This window comes from Stenella coeruleoalba, assembly GCF_951394435.1.
Source record: "Stenella coeruleoalba genome assembly, chromosome: X".
NCBI lineage: Eukaryota > Metazoa > Chordata > Mammalia > Artiodactyla > Delphinidae > Stenella > Stenella coeruleoalba.
This window is the reverse complement of record NC_137152.1, coordinates 39,149,392-39,172,271: the sequence shown is the minus strand read 5'-3', so window position 1 is coordinate 39,172,271 and position 22,880 is coordinate 39,149,392. Positions and strand designations below refer to the sequence as shown.

Here is a 22,880-nt window from a genome sequence, read left to right as displayed (position 1 = left end):
ACCCCAGGGCCCAGCGGAATTAGATCCTTTGGTGTGGATGAGTGAGCAAGCCCAACCAGGGCTTAGCAGCACCCCCTGGGGAAGGGAAAGGGTTTGGCCTCACTTTGTTATACAGCAGCAACTAACACAACAATGTTAAGCAATTATACTTCAATAAAGTTGTTAAAAAAAAAAACCCGAACTGAACCAAATACCTGCGATTCACACCATCAGTCTCCCCCCCCTCCGCCATTCTGCCTCCTTCAGTCAATTGACATAGGATAGGGTATATCTTGCAATAAGACCAGTGGTTTAAACCTTACTTTTTTTTCTTTCAGTGAAGGAATAACTGGTCTTCCATGTCCTGTAAAATCCAAGAGAGATATTAGCTCTGCCATTTATTAACCTATTAAGGGAAGTTACCTAATCTCTCTAAGCCTCAGTTTCTCAATCTATAAAGTGAAGGTTGTTATGGCACCTACTTTTTAGAATTGTTATTGGGCTCAAATGACATACCCCATGTAACATGATTTAACACAGTGCTTCCCACATAGTGAAGACCCACCAACTGTTAGTAATTCATATTACTACTACTATTACTACTGCTACTACTACTCAAGAAAGCTTATCCCTGGTGGCCTCCTTTTACCAACTGGCACAGCTTTTCAACTTTGTTACCTGGCCAGTAATTTCTCTATAACCAAGGCCCACAACATAGTTTCCTCCTTGACAGATTAGTGTCTCCTGCAATCACAGCTCTTTCCTCCATTTTCCCTCCAGGTTTTGTGGGCTGTCAAATTACCATACCTCATACCCTCTTTCCTCCACATGAGGCAATTTTGTTCAGCCAGGGACAGTCCTCTGCTCAGAGGCAGCAAGGCTATCCATAGCTTTAGGCATTGGGTGGAGTCTCCCATGGGTCTGTCCCTCACCCTGCCCCAAGCTCTTCCTACCCCTGAGGTGTCCTTACCTGAGACCTTGCTCCTGCTCTCACCTACCACTAATGGGGCAAATTGGGCAAACACACACACACACCGCATGCACACAGGTTGCCCATTCCCCCCAACACAAAACCACTAGTGAATTACTGAATTTAATCTTCCCTAGACTACTATTGCTGCAAGAAGCAAGCAAACCAACTGGTTCTAGCATCAGTTTCTGTCTTCCAACTTCATGATTCTTGTCAACACCAGTTCATAAGGCTGAGAAAAAAATGAAAAGTCACACATCCCCTGTTTATTATCTAACCACTTCATCCCCAGAGGACCTGTTAGTGAATGTAGTTTTAGATCCTGTGTGCATCTTCAGATAGCTATCTGCATGGGGCCAGTTTGGCAATAAGGCAATGTCCCCAACTCCCTAAGAACATGTGGTTAGGTGATATGGGCTCACCACGCCTACTTTATTATAGGCACTTGAAGCCATGATTGGAAAGAGGTAGTTCTAAAGACCAAAGCACAGGAAGCACCAATTGAGTCTTCATTGCTTTGCTCTTAGAGTGAGTTGTAGCCAAATGAACTACATATTTGCATACTTGCAAGGTTCATTTTGGCCTTAGGTTGCAAACATTTAAAAATACCTCTAAAGGCTGAAGTTCCCACGTTTAGGAGCTCCTAGACGGTCCAGCATATTGTCACAAAGTATCAAAATATGCAAAATATGGGATTATGACATTTCAGGCCTCTCTCCAAAAAACAGTTTTTTTCCTCCCCTTTGTGAAATAATTTGTAGTACATGGTCTCTCTCAGCTAAACAAGTGGGAAATCTGCAGATATTACTGTCCATGGCTTTTCCTCCTAGGTGAAATTGTGGCCCCTAGGGGAAGAAATAAGTGGACTGAAGTGATCCTCAGGTTGGACCTGACACCCAAGCCAGATCATTATGACCATCATCCTTTAGATGCTTAGGATTTGGAGGGGAGAGGCAGTAGAGTCAAACAGACCTGGCTTTAAACCCCATCTCTGCCACTCACTGTGACTTAGAACTAATCACTTAACCTCTCTAATCCTCAACTTCTCCACCTCCCCAACAGGACTGTTTCTGTGGGCATTAAATGAGATAATGCATGTAAAGCAAGAGCAAATAGCAGACATTTGTCATCCAGGAACAACTCTCTTCCTCTGGAGTGGGATAATTGAAAAGAAACTTAGAGAAGATGCTGCCTTGGCTGCTTCTATGAGGACATCGCCAGAGTCTGAACAGGAGCCACTGGTCTCACAGAAGGTGGTTAGGATAAAGAAGGCATGTGGCTTGGTGGTGGGACCCAAGGGCTAGAAGCAATGGGGGGAGTGTCTCTGAGAGAAGAAACATCCACAGGATATTAAAAGAACCTATCCATCTCTGGCTGCTGATGGTCAGGTGAAAGGATGGGGAAGAAAGCAGTTAGAAGCAGGCATGTTTTGTCATTCCTTGTAATTCAGTGACACTAGATATGATAGTTGCTGTCCTGGCCTCTGTGACCTTGGTTAAGCTGAAGACCCGTGTCCAAAATTCCATGATATCTTTCCTTTAGGGACTTTGTGTGACCACAGAACTTCCTTTTCTAGGCAGCAGCAACTGCAGCTGTAGCAACAGGGGTCTTCTGCTAAGCTTCTGCTTATACCACTCCTTTAACTGGATTTCCTGCTTCTGAGATTTTGGTTCTCCCAAGGCTCAAAAACAATCCTCCTCCCCCTAGTTGACACCTTTCATCTTCCCTGCATTTGCAGAGCAAAACCAACCTTTTGCAGGAAGCGTTCCCCTTAGCCACTCTTCTCAAACTTCCAAAGCTCTGACCCAGTCTGTCCTCTTGATCCCAGTCTTGGAGTCAAGCCATGTTCCTGCTGGTATCCTCGCACCCCTTTCCATGCTCTTCCTCTGAAGCCCCTCAAAACTATATACCTGTTCCAGGAGGTGCTGCCAATATAGAGCAAACTCAATGGCTGTGGTTATAGGGCCCCTCCACTCACATGAAGGAGGTCAGAGAGGATTCCCCACATCACTGAAATAGAGTGGCCAGAAGCCCAGTACTGGTTCTGTCACAAATTTCCTGTTTGACTTGAAGTGTAGCCCCTCTGGGGCCCTATTTTCATCATCTTTAACAGGGTGGGGAGGGAGATTACTCATTGCTAAGGTCAGGTTAGCTCTGAAAGTTAAAAGGCTGTTTTGTGGCAAGAGCACAGACTTTGAACTACATAGACCAAAGCTTGTATCCCCACCCAGAGCCAAGTTACTTATAATCTCTCCTAGCAGTGAAATGGCTTGTTCAAGGCTGCACAGTTCAAACCTGTGTGTAGGTCTGGAAGGACTCAGCCAAGCTCTTCCCACTTTGTGGCTGGTGCTAGTCCCAGGGCAATTACCAAGAGCCAGGTTACTGCTTTCTGCAGTTTGTCAGCCTGGGTCCAAATTGCTCATCTCCTCCCCAATCCGCAAGCAATTAATGGTCCTTACCATTCCTAGGAAACTCCAATAACAGAAAAAGAAAGGAGAGAGATTTGAGAAGACATATCTTTTTAGGCTTTATGGTCCCAGTGGACTAGTTTTAAAGTTACCAGCCATTGATATTTATCTTATCAATGTACTCACATCAACGCAAAATGACATGTATATACAGAGAGTCATTGCAGTATTGTTTGTAATAGAATAAGATTTTAAACCATTGTCCATCAATAGGGAACTGTTTAAATAAATCATATTATATCCATACAGCAGAATGCTATGCAACTGTAAAAAGAAATGAGGCAGCTCAGTATGTACAGATATTGAAAGGGCTCCATGATATATTAAGTGTAGAAAGCAAGAGACAAAACATGCGTAGAATGTTATGATTTACGTGAAGAAAGAATATATGTGTATAAAATATCTTTGGAATGATATGGAAGAACTGGCTAAAGTTTTTACATAGTCAGAGAAAAATGTAACATCATTTTCAACTGTCTTTTATTTCATTCATAGAGAGCAGGGATGTGGTTGAGGCTCTATAGTTCTTCCTTAGCACAGGAAGCAGTGGGAGGGATTTGCAGCTATAGCCCTTGCAGACATGAGCAGCAGGAAGACCTAGCACCTGAGTGCTAGGGTGACAAAAGGTCTCAGTTTGCCCATGACTCTTCTGGTTTTAGCACTGAAAGTCCTGGGAAAACTGGGACAGTTTGTCACCCTATTCCTCATTCTTCTGCTTCAGTCTTTAGCCAGCCCGGCTTGCTAGTGCCAGAGAGGGGAGCTCCCAGCAGTGAGATGAATGGAGTGCTTGCCTCCACAATCCACAAGGGACTCACAGTTATAGAATGGCTAGCAGGCACATGCTGTGCAAGGTGTTCTCATCTAACAGACAAGGAAATTGAGGCTCAGAGAGGTTAAGTGATTTGCCCAAGGTCACACAGCTAGTAAGTGCTGGAGCCAGTCTGTCTGACTCCAGCTATGTCAACAGGACCCTGGGGAATGTAAAGCTTTCAGGAAAGCAGAGGGCCTGGCCTTTCTTAAAGCCTAAAGCACCCATAGTTGCATTTTAACCAAATCAAACATTGTTTCTCTGAATCAACTTTGGCAGTCCTGTGTTAGGAAATGGCTTTCTTCCCATCACCCCAGCCCCCAAAGCAAAGAGAATACATGTTCCAGGTTTTGGAGCCATAGACAGAAAGCTGGCTTCTGTAGCTGTGCTCATAGTGGAAGTCTGGTTTTCACTGGAGGAATAATAACCTACTCATCCCAACTTGATCCAGCCTCCCTCCCAAGAGCCGCATGAGAAAGTAAAACAGCAGAGCAGCCAGCTAATAACAGGTAGTGGTGTATGTTATGATGCTTGCTTACTTTTTGATTGGGTGGGGGTGGAATTCAATTTGGCTATGTAATAGGGGCTTCTTTTGCTAGGAAAGGGTAAAAGAATCCTCCAAAGCCTCATACATCAAAAACCCACCGAGCCACAGAAAAACAGACCTAGCAGATAGTAGAAGCTTTGGGGGATTTCAGAGGAGCACAGGAAAAGGTCATAGAAGCAGCTGTACTTGCCCTTTCCCAATTAAGCAGCAGGCAGGTGTTAATTATATATAGGCGATTGGACTGCTTTATAGACCCTGTTGAGATATTCTATAGAATATATTTTATAAATATGGAGCAAGGGAAATGCTTACCATCACTGTTGGCAATTAATTTGTACATGCTGAGTTGCAGAGCACTGGGGAGAGAGATCACTGGTACCAGAGTGCAGGAGTTTCTGGGAATGATGAATTGGGGGATTGGCTTATTAAAGATGATGCAAAAAGAAACTGCTTTCTCTGCAAGAGCTGCCACAGGTTAGGCAAAGACATTTTGTGTGAACGCTGTACTCAAGGCCTGAATGAACTATGCCTCGATAAATCCCGTGCTCTTGGATTTGAATGAAGTCAGTTGATGACTGTGGTGATTGAATTCAGCACCACACTCACTCCCACTACTAAACTTCCAGCCTTGAGAGTTTTAGAGACGGATTTTAATATCACATAGAACTGCCTGCAATATGTTCTGGTTTAAGAAGCATTAGGTGGGTCACGTGGCATTTCAGTATGTACAAGGATCCAATGACCCTTCCTAACTTCTTCCTATCTGCAGCATCACAAATATTGCTACAGGAATGTGACAGCTTGGACCAAGAGGGTTACAGGTGTGCCTCATTTTATGAACTAGCTGTGTGCCTGTAAACTTGGCCACCAAAAAACAATTCCCGTATAGAATCCCGTTCCTCATTGCCTTCCATAATAACACTGGAGATGCATTCTTCTGACAAATATTGTAGCCCCAAGATGCTGCAAAATCTTAAAAATGTCAAACATTGACAATCTTACTTGAGAGGAAAAATGTCAAATATGTTGATAATGTCTTAGAAATAAAAATATAAGCCACTGGGAATTCCCTGGTGGCACAGTGGTTAAGAATCCACCTGCCAATTCAGGGGACACAGATTCCAGCCCTGGTCTGGGAAGATCCCACAAGCCGTGGAGTAACTAAGCCCGTGCACCACAACTACTGAGCCTGAGCTCTAGAGCCCGTGAGCCACAACTCCTGAGCCCGTGTGCCACAACTACTGAAGCCCACGCACCTAGAGCCCGTGCTCTGCAACAAGAGAAGCCACTGCTATGAGAAGCCCGCAATGAAAAGTAGCCCCCGCTTGCCACAACTAGAGAAAGCCCACGTGCAGCAACGAAGACCCAAAGCATCCAGAAGAAAAAAAAAACATATATATATATATATATATATATATACCACTTAAAGAAACCGGAGTTCAGGGTGTCTTTCACAGGACAGAACTGAGTTAGATGCCTTTCACTACCTACTTCAGAGGGGTGCTTGGAAGATTCAATAACAAAAGTAAAAGCACTTTATCCATTCCAAAGTGCTGTATACATGTGAATTCTCCTTACTCTTCTAGTTATTCTTGGACAGTCACTTTAAAGAAACAGGAGAACTACTGATCTAGAAATTGGAAGTAACACTCCACATGGTTGTGGCAAGGAGTCAATGAAATGATGTTATCTGCAAGAAACCAGGAACTGGAAAGCACTGTGAAAATCCTGTTACAGGATAGGCGAGGGCTCTTCTACTAATGCCTCACTTTACAGGATGTATTTGTTTGTTTGTTTGTCTCTTCCAATTTTTGTCTCATGTCCTTGTTAAGCTTAGTGACCCTAGGCAGGTAAAGGTTCATTTGCCTGCATATTTTCTTGACTTGAGGTAATATATTGATTGAGTGATTTTTAGCTTCTGCTTGTTTAAACTGGCTTCCAGGGGATGCTTGTTGGGTTTTTAAGTAAACCATGGTTTATTTAGAAACATCTCCCAAAGGGGGACAGAGTTTAAAGGGAAAGAAACTACAGGAACTTTACCTTCTCCCAACCCAGGTTTGGACATTTGTAGAAGTTCAGAGTTGACAATATAGAGCCTGTGTTTAGAACTTAAGAAACTCTTATATTGTCTTCTAACCTTTCTCCCTCCAATACATAAATAAAGTTATCTGCTACCAACTTGGTAATATATATCTCACATGTACAGGCTCCTCGCACACAAACTCTGAACTCATACACTGCAACCTCTTCTATCGCCAGGAATACCTACCACTCACTCACTTTGTCATCTTGAGAAATTCACAGTAGTTATAGTTCAGAAATTGCAAATTGGTTGCCTATGGGCAGATTTTGGCCTCATCCATGTTTTGTTTGGCCCTCACAAGTTTTTTGTTGTTTTAATTAGTAGCTAGTATTTCCATATTCCAAAACTTCACACAAATTTTCACTTGGATTGCCAGCTTGTCTTGAAAAATGGAATGAACTGGTAACACCAGTCAGCATTCAATCACAATCACCTAGAACTTAGAAGCAGCTGGGCTTGGGCTCCTCAGTTCCCCTGCTAGGTTGTTGACTTCTGTTACCAGCTAGACTTCTATGGGCATTGAGTAGACAGTCCTGCACTTAAAGCTAGTTCATACAAAGCAACCAGTTTAATATCATGGAAAGGAGAGGAGATAATTGTGATTTGGCTGGTGTACCCAATGGCAGGATGTGTGAGTGGATAGCCACTGTCTTAGTGGAACCTCTCATTTGAACCAGAAGGTAAACATTTAGCACAATGAACATGAAGCTCCCAGGGCTTTTTTTGCTTTTATTTATTTATTTATTTATTTATTTATTTATTTATTTATTTATTTATTTATTTCTGGTTGTGTTGGGTCTTCGTTTCTGTGCGAGGGCTTTCTCCAGTTGCGGCAAGTGGGGGCCACTCTTCATCGCGGTGCACGGGCCTCTCACTATCACGGCCTCTCTTGTTGCAGAGCACAGGCTCCAGACGCGCAGGCTCAGTAGTTGTGGCTCACGGGCCTAGTTGCTCCACGGCATGTGGGGTCTTCCCAGACCAGGGCTCTAACCCGTGTCCCCTGCATCGGTAGGCAGACTCAGCCACTGCGCCACCAGGGAAGACCCAGGGCTTTTTCAAATGGTTCTCTGAGCTCACATAACCTCGTGTTTGTCTCCCTCCCTCTCCACTCCCACTGTCCATATCTCCATATCTTTGTGACAGGGAATATGCCTGTAACTTCTTTAGCTGCCCTGAAGGGCCTAGCAAAAGGTAGAGTCAATAGTAGAAGCTCAGAAAATACAAATGAAGCACTCTATCCAATTATAGATGCACCATGAAGTCTTTGTTTTCTTGACTGTGACAAATGCTGAGTTCATGGAATGGGAACTGAAGGTTTTGATGACTTGCTGTGTCCTCAGATTAATGGATTAATTAACTAATTAATTAATTGGTTTGCTGTGTCCTTAGATGGATAACAGGATGTTATTTATTAGCAGGGCACAAGTAAGGGAAGAAAAGGGAACATTTCTTAAGTACCAGGAAGGGGAATTAAATAGTGCTCATTACTACGGGTTGACAGAAGGAAGTAGCTGGGGAGAAGAGGCTGAATTCTACTTACTTTAGTATGTCAAATGAACAGGGTATGGGAATTTTCTGAAGGAACCAGAAGGCCCAGGGTTGTGGGAATCTTCTGGAGAAACAAATCCTCTTCCTTGTTTCATCATTGCCACCTCACCCCATCATCCTACTCCTGAAAGAAGAGAGCTAGGCATGGCAGCAAGGGTAAGAAAAAATAGTTGAAGGGAGGTTTTAAACTGAAAATGGAAGGAAGGGTAAAATATTCAGCCAAAAACTGTAAATGGGCTATTACAAGGGATACTATACATGATAAAATAAGAACAATGGAAGCATTTAGTAATTGACAAAGTAGAATAACTTGGGAAAGGGGCAGAATGGGTGTGGCTTCAGTTGTACAAAGTTGGAGCAGTTAAAATTTTGAACTTAAGTCTTTAGCAGAAAGGGGTAAATATGACTGTCTAGGTCTCATGAAGACTTAGTGTAGAAGAATATATGGCATAAAGGTGAGAAGGTTGGATAGAGAATACCAAACACCATAAGTGAGAGTGTATTCCATAGGCTATCTGACCAGAGAACGGAAAGAGTGATGTAATCACATTGTCTACACAAGAGTTGTTTTCTCATTGATGACTCAATTTCAACAATTTAAATGTAATTTCTCAGTCTCCATGCCACCTTCAACTTTCCCACAAGATCTTATTGATTTCTTGTCTTGATTCCTTGGCACCATTCTTTTGTAAACATATCGAGGGTGGTACAATAACCTTGAAACTCCCATAAGTTATCAAGACAATTCACGTAAACTTTGAATGCTATGAACTACGTTTCAATTGACATACAGAGGTTCTGTCCATTGGTACTAACTTACTGGTTAAATAATTGAACAGGTAATGTAATAGATGTGTGTATATTTGGGAGAATGGGAGTAGCAAAAGATTGTTCAGACAGGGTTCCAAACTTAAATACCTGCTGGAGTCGGGTGCCCCATCTGAAGGGAGCAGCTGCTACTCTGTTCCAGCAGATTGTTGCCATGTGAGAAGATAGGTCCACTGTTACCAGCTGTTCTGATTTTTTAAAAAAATGGAAACTTGGATTTTTATTTGAAAATTTCTGCCTTTTAAATATTATGAACTAATTAAAAACTGAAAAAACATCAGATGGGCCAAATAAAACACTTCCACAACCACCAAATGGTGAATTCTAATTTAGATGTTGGATGGAATTCATGGTAGAGCTTTGATCCAATGACTTAACGTCTGTCTCTTCGTCCATTCAGCATGGGCTTTGTTCCAGCTTGGTGGGTTTGAGTACTTCTCCCAAATGGTAGACTTGCATATTGATTTGTATTCTATAAATGTAACTGAGAACCTCCCCAATTGTAACAGTGGTAAGTAGACTCTATGCTTGGTTAGAGTCAGTCTATCTGACAAGTAACTGAAAAATCAGTTGGTCAGACTATGAGATATGTAAAGAAAGTAATCAAATGGTAGTTCCTTTTTGGTGTCCTTTTTGCTCTCACCAGATCATGAATCCCTTGAAGGCCATGGTTAAGACTTGGGATTTGTTTCTAAAAGTGTTGGGAAGCCATTGGAGGCTTGTAAGCAGGGAAGGAATGTGATCCAACTTAACGTTCTAAAAGGAACACTCTAAAAGAGCAGAGAGGAAGGCCCTGTCCAGGCCTACAATCTGGAGACTTCCAGAAAATCTGCCTTTACTGAATTCAGCCTCTTTCCCGACCATTTGTTCTTCCCTAGGAATGTAGTTCTTATATTTATGTGTTCTGTCCCTCCTTCCCACCTCCCACCACCAATGGCAATGTTCTCCATGGTTCTTGGGCCATGTATCCTTAGAAACTTAGAGCCTATATCACCCTGAATGTGTTATCCAAGGGTAACCAATACCCTTTCTGATTGAACTAACTTCCTCGTCTTCTTGCCTGGACCTTGAGCCATTCCTCAGATATGTGACAGAGAGCTTTCCAGATATCTGATCTTCTCAAATGAGAGGACAAGTGATATGGTCTTGCAAATTGATCTAATTACTCAACACTATGCTGCTATCTTTCAGAAAATACTGAAGGAAGGACCTCTGCTGAAGAACTGTAACTCCTTCAAGAGGTGGAAACTCAGATATTTTCTGGTTCGAGGACAAAGGCTCTGCTTTGCACACCATCCTGCGGTAAGAGAATATATATATATTCTTGTCAGTTGGGTTAATGGGTGGGTACCAGGAAATGTTTTGTGGGGAGATGGGCCAACATGTTGGCAAGCATTCAGGTGGCTAACCCTTACCTGCTCCACTAGGCCCCTAGATAGACCATATCCCATTATCTTCTCCAGCGTAAACCTTTAGGTAGCTGAACTACCTAAGCCTTCCTATAAATCCACATAAAAATTTTGGGAAGAGTTGTGTTTTTGGTTTAGTTTGGTTTGTTTTTTGTTTGTCCCATGATATATCAATAAAAACCATGATGCTAAATAAATCCCAGCTCAAGCCAAAGAAATAATGGGATCATGACTGCCAAAAATGCCTAATAGTGTGCGTGTGTGTGTGTGTGTGTGTGTGTGTTTACCTTTTAGTGTCTCTTTGCCTTATTAACCAGATGGTTCCTTTTCCCTCTCCCTCTTATACCTTTCCAGTTTGCACGCTTTGAAACAATTGATCTGTCTCAAGTTGCCTTGGCAGAAAGCAGCTGTAGAAACCTTTGCCACAGTTTTTGCGTAAGTAAGATTAGGAATGACTGAATGGCCAGGGGTGGGAGCTAGTTGGGAGGAGGGGTTGCCATAACCACCTGTTGCCTCTTTAGAGTTCAGATTTCCCAAGTTTCCTTTGATCCCAAAGTGCGTATGGAAATCCACTTAAAGTAGCATTGCAAATGAATGCTAAAGATTATTCATGTGAATATTTTCTACCAGCCCACTGATGGGAAAAAAAGTGATGGCCCTATTCCCTACTACCAGCCTGATATAAAGCTGAGCTGATTTGGGGGCGGAAGGAGTGACTATTACAAAAATCAATCCTCCTGGTGAAGATAATTTAGATGAGTGTCATTGGGAGGCTTTCAAGAGACTGCCAATATGTTGTAGAATATATCAGGATAATCAAACTACATGACATTCTCTCCTTTGATGAAATAGATAAGAACGTAAATCCAAACTGAAAGCTATCCTATGCTGAGATTACTGATGAGAGTACTTCAAAGAAAGCAGAGGATTTTCTAGGGAAGTATTCAAGGGCTTGTCACTGCTGAAATGTCATAAGGCTTTGGTCATTCACGTAAATCCAGAATAGAAAGCTCACTGAAAAATAGCAAGTCCATTGGCCCAGGAATCCTCCTACCCACCTCCTCCCAGAAATGCTTTTTCTCAGCCTCAGTGGTGGGTTATGGAGACCAGGGTTCCTCTTCAGGCAGGTAGAGAGTGGTACTTAGCAGACTAAAGAGCTATGGGCCCAATACCCTGATTCCATGGCTGGTCCACAGTCTATTCTCTTTTGAAGGGAGAGCAGTTGGATATAAGAGGAAGATCCTGCTCTCATTTCTCTCTTATTACATCATACTGACCCAGGACAAAGCTGAGGTTTCTGTTGACCCAGTCCCAAAAATCTTAACCTTTGGGTGATGAATATGCAAGATAATGTTTTTGGTCTCCATTCTACAAAGAAATTCCAAGGGTTAGGTTGCCCCTTAGCCTAATTAAAACACAGAGGCACTATTCATCAGCCCCACACAAGAATGGGTTTGGACCAAAGGAGCGGCTATCTATTGTCACAATTCCCACTAGTTCCTATTACCATTTATCACAGACACGTGCACAAGGAGAAAGAAGTTGCTTGTTGGTGTGGTAAGCTCTAGCTCCAAGATTTGGGCTTGGGGTGGGGGCCGCTTGTAGTGAAGGCAAGTAGGGCCATTGAAGCAATGACTGATGCTACAGCTATCCATGCTCCCTCCTGTCCTCTGTGAGAAGATGAAGCCCTGATCATGGCCTACCTCTGCTAGACCCTCAGCATGGCTTTCTCATTGTTCCTGAAAGGTTTTTGCACCATGCAGGATTAAGAGAGATGATAGTAAAATCCTCTTCAGGTTGTCCCAGACCATAAGAAAGAAAGAAACTGGATTTGTAGTTTCCCCACTCCATTCTCACTCTCCCCTCAAACAGAAAGAGGCACACCCTGATGAAAAATATACCCTTTCACCCTTTTCAAGTAGATAGAGCAGCAGTAAGCAAGTAGGATTTTCACACAACCTCATTTGAATAACAGATGGGTGCATGGCTTAGTGTTTAAGAGCATGTGTGCTGGAGCCAAAGAATCTAGGTTCGAATTCTGGCTTAGCTTTTTACCTGCTAGGTGGACGTGGGCACGTCATTTAACTCCCTTTGCCATGGAAAAATATCCTATTAAGTGGGAAAAATAATAATGCCCAGATCAAGGGGTTGTAAGGAAGATTGAAATAAACAATATACATAAAGTACAATAGAACAATGCCCAGTACGTAGTAAGTGCCATTAAAGTGTTGTTTATTATTATTACCATTATTATTAGTTGAGGTGGTTATCTAAGGAACTGTGAGTGGCTCTGGGAGCTTCTGTCTTATATTTAAGAAATGGCTTGGGATGTGCTTAGTAGATCTGTCTAGTTTCTTAGAGAGTTCAAAGGCTTTGTTTGGGGGCAAAGTTTTGGAGTGGGAACCAGCTAATAATGTGTTTTTGTGTAGGTGATCACACCACAACGAAAAGTTACACTGGCTGCACCCAACCGGAAAGATATGGAAGAATGGATTAACGTCATAAAAACCGTGCAACAGGGAGAAATTCGTAAGGTAAGGGAAATAATAGAGAATCTACACAACTCTCACGGGTAAACACTTAATTGATTGCATTAGCTAAGCTACCTTTCCAACAGGGAACTAATAAGATGGAAGCAGATACAATCTGGTCAGGAATTGTGGGTGGATATCATTAGGAAACCTGTTTATAAATAGGAGTAATTCACTTAGACTCAAACCTTGGTAAGTATGTGGTTTAGATACCTCTGTACACATCCACTTGATATGTAGATGTCACTGTATGCTCAATGTATGAGGCACTCAAGAGGTATGTGAGCAGCTAACTTAGATGTTCTTCTGTTAGCTTAGCTGCAATCAGCAGTCTTCACTTGGGTCTGCTGAGTGACTACAGTAACAGCTAAGGAAATTGAGGCTCAAAAAAGAGAAGGAACCAGACCAAGATGAAATAATTACTCAGTAGCAAAGCCAAGATTTGGACCCAGGCTGTGTGACTCCAAAGCCTATGTCCTTAACCATTATGTCATTCTGCCTCTCTGTGTACCATCTACAACAAACGAAATGTAGAGGGAAAAGCAAGGAGCAGTCCTCCCCAAAGAATGGCAGGCTTCCTTTTCTCCTTAGCAATACAAGTTATGTAAGTTTCAAGAGGGGAGGGATTTTGTCATTTATTTACTTAGCACAGTGTCTGCCACATAGTAGAGGCTCAATAAATATTTTTTGAATGAATAAATGAATCTGAAGGTAATCTTGGAGTCAGGATTTAGAAAGAGAATGATACATGGTTCATCCTAAAGCAAAGTTCTGCTGTGAAGGTCTTAGAGATAAAGGGGAAGATGAATCCACCCTTAAAAAGAACCTGATGTCTTAAGTAACTAGCAAAGGGTAGAGGATTTTTATAAACATTTGGGGTGGAGCAGTGTAAAATAATGGGTAATAATGGGTTTTATATATAAAAACAATGCCATGGAGAAAAAACATCTGTCCTCACTCCCCTAGGAATTCTCAGGCTTTTGACCACTTACTTTCATAACTATTCATTCTCCTACTCATGGCTATGAGTATATGACAAGTTGACTGAACTAGGGACTAGGTACGTCTCCACATATCATTGAGACCTCTCCTGGTCCCACATTGTAAATGCTTAATTGAGAGCTTCTTTGCTTAGAATCTGATGATGGTCTTTACATGACTTAGCACTCAGCATTTCACTCCTTTGTTATTTTCTTCTTCTTTTCCTAATGGAGAAGCACATCCTGTCCCTCCTGCCCACCCCCAATACAGTCACTATGACTCAGCATTAAAGGTAGCCACAAAAAGTTATGATTTCCACACTCCTCTCCTATTCTCACCCCTGTAGACCAATCTCTTTCATTTCCTTGGCTTATCTCTACCCACACTGGAGGACTTCTCAATTTCAATTTTTCATAAAAGGTCACATAGAAGATCTTGAATTTTAATTATCAGTCCAGGAATGCAAGAACTTCTAGAGAAAGCCATCAGAGCATTGATGTGCCATTCCTGACTCAACTGAATTAAACACCTTCTTGTTGACTACCCAGCACAAACTAGAAAGGAAAAAAATCTGCCTGTTAACTCTCTTGAAAGAGTTGTGAATTTCAGTTTATAATCACAACCTCTGTGGAGCTGCTCCAGGGACCTAGATCTATTAAGGAACACTTTTAGCCAATAGTAAAATATCTCACTACCTGCATCTTAGCAATTTGTCCTGCTTGAGGCTTGAAGAGTCAAATATGCTTTCTCTCATATGCACCTTATCAGCTGTCAATGCCTGACACGGGGTGAAAAAAGGTTAATCATGGACTTAGTGGACTACTAAAGTCACTACGAAGTAATGGGGTAACCTATCTAAAACCAGTCAGTACACATTAAGAAGTGAGCCCCTACTAGGTGCCCAGTTCTGTTCCATAGAGAGTTGAAAAGAAGGTGTAGCCTTGGTTCCTGATCTCAATGAGCTTTTTAGATAGTTGGGGAGATAAGATACACACCAAAGAAACAGTTAAATGAAAATATTCAAGACAAATAAGTTTTCAAAGATGTTACAAGGCAGATGCTTGATTGCCAGATGAATGAAACAGACAGTATAGTGATATGGAAGTTCAGGGGAGGAAGAGATTAATATGGTCTGGAGTCCCCTAGGAAGAGTTAATAGAGGAGAGATTTGAGACTGACCTTGAAAGATGAATAGGATTTTATTGGTGGTAGGGGATTAGGGGCAGGAGGAAGTCCTGAGCAGGGGACTTGGTATAAGGAAAAGCTAAGTAACAAAACAGAACCTTTTTGGAATAGAGTAAAATGGGGACTCCATTTGACCAGAAGAGTTTGGGAAAGTTTAAATATGTCTGAAGAGGTAGATGGGGCCTGATTGTGGAGGATTATCAATGCCAGAATAAAGAGTGGAGAAGAACTTCATTAATCTGTATATGTCTATATATTTACCTTTACCTGTGAGATTTATACTTTCATGTTGCTGTTTAGCATGTTTTTTTTTATTTCAATTTGAAGAACTCCCTTGAGCATTTCTTGTAAGGTAGGTCTAGTGGTGACAAATTCCCTCAGTTTCTGTTTGTCTGGGAAAGACTTTATCTGTCCTTCATTTTAAAGGATAATTTTGCCAGGTATAGTATTCTCAGATGTAAGTTTTTTTTCTTTCAATACTTGGATTACATCATCTCACTCTTTCCTGACCTGCAAGGTTTCTGTTGAGAAAACTGCTTATAGTCTTATGGGGGTTCCCTTACATGTGATGAGCTAATTTTCTCTTGATGCTTTCAGAATTCTCTCTTTGTCCTTGACTTTTGACAATCTGATTATATTGTGTCTCAGTGTAGTCTTCTTTGGGTTGATATTGTTTGGAAATTTTTGAGCTTCATGAATCTGGATGTCCATTTCCCTCTCAAGATTTGGAAAGTTTTTAACCATTATTTCTTTAAATAGCTTTCTGCCCCTTTCTTCCTCGTTCTTCTCCTTCTGGGTCTCCCATAATGTATATATAGGTTTGCTTTCTTTCACACTTTTTCATTCTTCTTTTTCTTCTCTAACTAGATAATTTCAAATGACCTGTTTTCAGATTCTTTCTTCTGCTTGATCAAGTCTGCTGTTGAAACTCCCTTTTGCATTTTTTCATTTCATTCACTGTATTCTGCAGCTCCAGAATTTCTGTTTGGTTCTTTTTTATGATTTCTGTCTTATTGTTGAACCTCTCATTTTTTCAGGTATTGCTTTCCTGGTTTCATTGAGTTGTCCATCTGTGTTCTCTTATAGCTCACTGAACTTCCTTAAAACAATTATTTTGAATTCACTTCCAGGAAATTCATAGATCTCTATTTCTTTTAGATCAGTTATTGGAAAATTATTGTTATTCTTTTGTGATGTTATGTTTCCTTGATTTTTTTGTGTGTTTCTGGTAGCCTTGTGTTGATGTCTGCACATTTGAGGGAGCAATTGCCTTTTCAGGACTTTATGAACTGTCTTCAGGGGTAAAGACTTTTACCTATAGGTGGGTGTGAGAGTGTCAACTGGTTTGGATATGGTGACTCCAGCTCCAGGGTGTGCAGCAGTGGTTCTGGCTTCAAGGAGGGCACAGAGGCATAGTCCTTATAGAGCTCCATCAGCTGAGGTCAGTGTCAGCAAAAACTGCAGAGGACCTCAGTGACAAAGGTTGTGAGTTTACATAGTGATGGTAAGGGCTATTGTGTTCCTTGCTGGTGAAGACTGCTTGGTCCTCCTGTTCTCCTTTTCCTCCACAGGAGGAAGTCATTGCCAAGGGGATCGCTCTTGTTGCTGGGTCCAGCACACAGTTACACATGTGGTAGCAATGATGCCAGGATCAGGGGCACAGACACATTTGTGGAGGCAATAGTGTTGGTGTCTGGGGAGTGGGCACCTGCAAAGTGACCATGGTACCAGGGTTGGAGCTCAGGAGCATCTAGAACAACTTTGGTACCTGGGGCTGGTGGACAGGTGTGTTCACCATGATGGTAGCCTTAGTATGTGAGGCATGGGTGTGTGCTGAACAGCCATGGAACTGGGGTCCAGGGTGTGTACATGCTTTCAGACGGGAGGACTGTGACTCTGGCAGGGGGAGCAGGATGCAGTGGTGTCAGCTTTGATTGGAGGGATGCATCAGCACTTTCCCAGTGAGGGTGCAGTGGTGGCAGCTTCTCTGGGAGGGGATGCTGCAGTACCTTTTTCTGGGGAGTGGTCGCAGCAGTTTGGGTTCCAGGCAGCTACATCACCTGGATTCAATGGCAATGAAGAATTCAGGGCACCACCATGTTGAAATATGCTTGTGTCCACAGCAATGATGTAGGCTACTGAAGTCCTCCTGCTCTTCTTTCCACTTGTTGGGAGAGGTCAGGCCAAGGGGGTTCCTCTTGGCCCCAAGCTCTGTCAGCCTGAGGGATGGGGCAATGAAGTTAAACTGCTTACTATACTTTTCTATGTGACCATTCTGTCTCTGTGCTCCATGAGTTTCTGCAGCTTTTTTTGTTGTATTCTGGAGCTCTTTCAACTCCAGAATATTGTAGATGGCATGTAGTTGTTTATTTGTTGTTTTTGTGGGGGAGGGGAAGAGCATTGGGAGCTTCTAGTCCATCATCTTGCTGATGTCACTATGAAAAATTAATTTTCTATACAACATGCTCAGAAGCAATTATGTACATAGTTTGCTTTAAATATTTCCAGTGACAGGGAGCTTTCTACCTCAAGAGACAGCTGATGACATTCTCAAAGCTCACACTGAATGTTAGAAAGTTCTTCTAGTAGGCCAAAGATTTGGGAAAATCTTTCTAAAATTTAGAGTTTTAGGAATATTGAATGGACTCTTTTGCAAGAAACTTAGTCCTCCACCTTTGGAAGCATTCAAATAAAGGCTACATGACTTGATCTAAAGATGCTTTAGAATCTAGAATCTGGAGTCTAGATGACATTTTTTTAGCTGACCTGTGTGGCTTGTAGGATCTTAGTTCCCCAACCAGGGATCAAACCCTGGCCCTCAGCACTGAAAGCATGGAATCCTAACCACTTGACCACCAGGGAAGTCCCTAGATGACTTTAAGGTTCATTCCTGTTCTCATAGGCAATGGTTCCATTAGAATTCATCAGAAGGAGCTAACCTTTTAATCTAGTCTTCTAAGCAGCTCATTATTTCCAATTTTCTCCTTTTTATTCTTTCTTTAAGTCTCCCAGGCTCAAACCTTTCATCAGTCTGAAGTGTTTCATTAATGATAATGGTGCATGAATTACTTTTAACCCTAATATAAAAGTTAGTAGATAAAAATTTGTTAGCGGATACACAATATAAAAAGATCAAACTCTGACCAAAAGAACATAAAGTATAAGTGCTGGGGGGAGTAAAAGTATTTTGGTATGCTATTAAATTTAAGTTTTTAACAACTTAAAATAGAAAGATATAACTACAAGATATTTTATGCAAACCTCGAGCTAACCACACACACACATACACACACAAAATAACACCTATAATAAACAAAAGACATAGAGAAGGAAACCAAAGCAGATCACTATAAAAAAATCATCAAATAACAAAGGAAGACAGCAAGAGAGGAAGAGAGGGTCAAAAGAACTGCAAGAAATCAATTATCAAAATGGTAATAGTAAACCCTCACTTATCAATAATTATCTTAAATGTAAATGAATTAAACTCATCATTCAAAGAGCACAGAGTGGCTGAATTGATTTTAAAAAACAAGATCAGAAATACTCTGTCTACAAAAGACTCACTTTAGAATAAAGACACCATAGCCTGAAAGTGAAGAGATGGAAAAAGATACTGCATGCAAATGGTAACCAAAAGAAACAGGGGTGGCTATACTTATATCAGGCAAAATAGACTTTAAATCTAAAACTGTCTCTAGAAACAAAAGACATTATATAATGATAGAAGGGTCAATTCAACTGGAAAATATAACAATTATAAACATATATGCACCCAATATCAGAGTACCTAAATATATAAAGCAAACAATGACAGATTTGAAGGCAGGAATTGACAGCAATACAATAATAGTAGGGAGCTTCAATACTCCACTTATAATGTGTAGGCCATGCAGACAGAAAATCAATAAACAAACAGCTGAGTTGAATAACAATATTGACCTAACTGACATAGACAGAAATTTCTGCCCAACAGCAGCAGAACACACATTCTTCTCAAGGGCACGTAGGACATCCTCCAGAAAGATAACATTTTAGGTCACAAAACAAGTCATAACAAATTTAAGATAATGGAAATAATTCTAAGTATCTCCTCTGACCATGACAGAAAATGAAATAGAAATCAATAACAGCAGGGAAATAGAAAAATTCACAAATACATGGAAACTAAATAATACACTCTTGAACAACCATTAGATCAAAGAGGAAATCCATAGGGAATTTTAAAAGTATCTTGAGAAAAACAAAAATGAAAACACAACATAATAAAAATAGGGATGTAACAAAAGCAGTTATAAGATGGAAGTTTATAGCAGTAAACACCTCCATTAAAAAAGAAGGATCTTAAATAAACAACATAACTTTACACATTGATGAACAGGAAAAACAACAAAATAAGCCCAGAGTTAGCAGAACAAAGGAAATAATAAAGATCAGAGCAGAACTAAATCAATTAGGGAAAAAATTATAACAAGTCAACAAAACTAGAGGTAATTATTTAAAAGATAAACAAAATTGACAAACTCTTAGATGAAAAAAAAGGAGAGAAGATTCAAATAAAATCAGAAATAAAAGAGAAGACATTACAAAAGATTCTTCAGAAATAAAAAGGATCATAAAGACCTATTATAAACAAACTAGATAACCTAGCAATGGATAAATTCCTAGAAACATACAAACTACTAAAAATTAAATCAGAAAGAAACGGAAAGCCTGAACATACCAATAATAAATAGGGAGATTGAATCAGAAATCAAAAATCTCACAACAAAAAAAAGCCCAGGACCTGATGGCTTCATGTGTGAATTCTACCAAACATTCAAAGAAGAATTAATACTAATCCTTCTTAAACTCTTCCAAGAAATAGAAAAGGGAATACTTCCAAACTCATTTTATAAGGCCAGCATCACCTGTTACCAAAACTAAAGAAAGTTACTAAAGAAAAGAAAGATACATGTCAGTATTCCTGATGAACATAGATGCAAAAATTCTTTTTTTTTCTTTTTAATGATACCTCTTTCATTTCTTCACAGTGGGGGCCCATCTACTAAGCATTATACAGACATTACACCAATCACTTATACTTCTGTTTCATAGATATCAACATGTTCTATTCTCTATTACAATGAAAGTCTGACATAATAGTACCCAATGGGATGAAAAAGGTCTTAGGGGAAGTATACACAAAATAAACATTATCATAATGGTACTTTTTGATATATAATTTATAAATAAAAAGTTAGAAAATGTTGAAACCTACAGAAACAAAACAAAAGAAATTTAAAAGCTGTTAATTTTTTTAAATTTTCTAGTACAATTTATATGTATATAAATATGCACAAATAAATTGCTATGACACTGTATAATCGACTTTACACTATATTTTTGTTTCATTTGATGTTTTCCAATATTTAAAGCTTATGAGATTGTGATTTTTAATGAATTTCTTGTTTTCCATTAGTTAGATTAACTATAATTTATTTGGCCATCGGCCTTTGATTGAAATTTAGCATGTTTAAAATAATTTTGTTAACATATTTATATAACTGCATTACAATGGTGTGTTAGTTTCTGCTTTATAGCAAAGTGAATCAGCTATACATATACATATATCCTCCCATATCTCCTCCCCCTTGCATATCCCTCCCACCCTCCCTATCCCACCCCTCTAGGTGGTCACAAAACACTGAGCTGATCTCCCTGTGCTATGTGGCCACTTCCCACTAGCTATCTGTTTTACATTTGGTAGTATATGTAAGTCCATGCCACTCTCTCACTTTGTTCCAGCTTACAATTCCCCCTCCACAGGTCCTCAACTCCATTCTCTACATCTGCGTCTCTATTCCTACCAGCCCCTAGGTTCTTGATAACCTTTTTATTTTTTTTAATTCCATATATATATGTTAGCATAAGGTATTTGTTTTTCTCTTTCTGACTTACTTCACTCTGTGTGACAGTCTCTAGGTACATCCACCACACTACAAAGAACTCAATTTCATTTTTTTAAGGCTGATTAATATTCCATTGTATATATGTGCCACATCTCCTTTATCCATTCATCTGTTGATGGACCATTAGGTTGCTTCCATGTCCTGACTATTGTAAATAGAGCTGCAATGAACATTGTGGTACATAACTCTTTTTGGATTATGGTTTTCTCAGGGTATATACCCAGTAGTGGGATTGCTGGGTCATATGGTAGTTCTACTTTTAGTTTTTTAAGGAACCTCCATACTCTTCTCCACAGTGACTGTATCAATTTACATTCTCATCAACAATGCAAGAGGGTACCCTTTTCTCCACACCCTCTCCAGCATTCACTGTAGATTTTTTGATGATGGCCATTCTGACTGGTGTGAGGTGATACTTCATTGTAGTTTCGATTTTCATTTCTCTAATGATTAGTGATGTTGAGCATCTTTTCATGTGTTTGCTGGCAATCTGTATATCTTCTTTGCAGAAATGTCTATTTAGGCCTTCTACCAATTTTTGGATTGGATTGTTTGCTTTTTTGATATTGATCTGCATGAGATACTTGTAAATTTTGGAGATTACTCCCTTGTCAGTTGATTCATTTACAAATATTTTCTCCCATTCTGAGGCTTGTCTTTTTTACAGTTTCCATTGCTGTGCAAAAGCGTTTAAGTTTCATTAGGTCTTTCCATTTAGGTCTTTAATCATTTTGAGTTTATTTTTGTGTATGGGGGTAGGGAATGTTCTAATTTCATTCTTTTCCATGTAGCTGTCCAGTTTTCCCAGCACCACTTATTGAAGAGGCTGTCTTTTCTCCACTGTACATTCATGCCTCCTTTATCAAAGATAAGGTGACCATATGTGCGTGGGTTTATATCTGGGCTTTCTATCCTGTTACATTGTTCTATATTTCTGTTTCTGTGCCAACACCATACGGTCTTGATTACTGTACCTTTGTAGTATAGTCTGAAGTCAGGGAGCCTAATTCCTCCAGCTCCGTTTTTCTTTCTCAAGATTGCTTTGAAGACACAGACTGGCTGAATGGATACAAAAACAAGACCCATATATATGCTGTCTACAAGAGACCCACTTCAGACCTAGAGACACATACAGATTGAAAGTGAGGGGATGGAAAAAGATATTCCATGCAAATGCAAACCAAAAGAAAGCTGGAGTAGCAATTCTCATATCAGACAAAATAGACTTTAAAATATGACTATTATAATAGACAAACAAGGACACTACATAATGATCAAGGGATTGATCCAAGAAGAAGATTTAACAATTGAAAATATTTATGCACCCAACAAAGGAGTACCTCAATACATAAGGCAAATACTAACAGCCATAAAAAGGGAAATCGACAGTAACACATTCATAGTAGGGGACTTTAACACCCCACTTTCACCAATGGACAGATCATCCAAAATGAAAATAAATAAGGAAACACAAGCCCTAAATGATACATTAAACAAGATGGACTTAATTGATATTTATATGACAATCCATCCAAAAACAACAGAATACAATTTTTTCTCAAGTGCTCATGGAACATTCTCCAGGATAGATC

The 22,880-nt window shown here is 40.3% G+C and overlaps 1 protein-coding gene across 1 annotated transcript in view; it reads left to right on the top strand.

The window, feature by feature from the left end:
* DGKK (diacylglycerol kinase kappa) overlaps positions 1-22,880 on the top strand; it is a gene marked incomplete at both ends in the record, with an annotated part of 159,732 nt that overhangs the window by 40,598 nt on the left and 96,254 nt on the right. Inside the window, 3 exons of the mRNA XM_079910543.1 lie at positions 10,423-10,533; positions 10,995-11,075; positions 13,070-13,174. Coding sequence (XP_079766669.1) covers positions 10,423-10,533; positions 10,995-11,075; positions 13,070-13,174 — 297 coding nt within the window. The remainder of the gene's footprint in view (positions 1-10,422; positions 10,534-10,994; positions 11,076-13,069; positions 13,175-22,880) is intronic.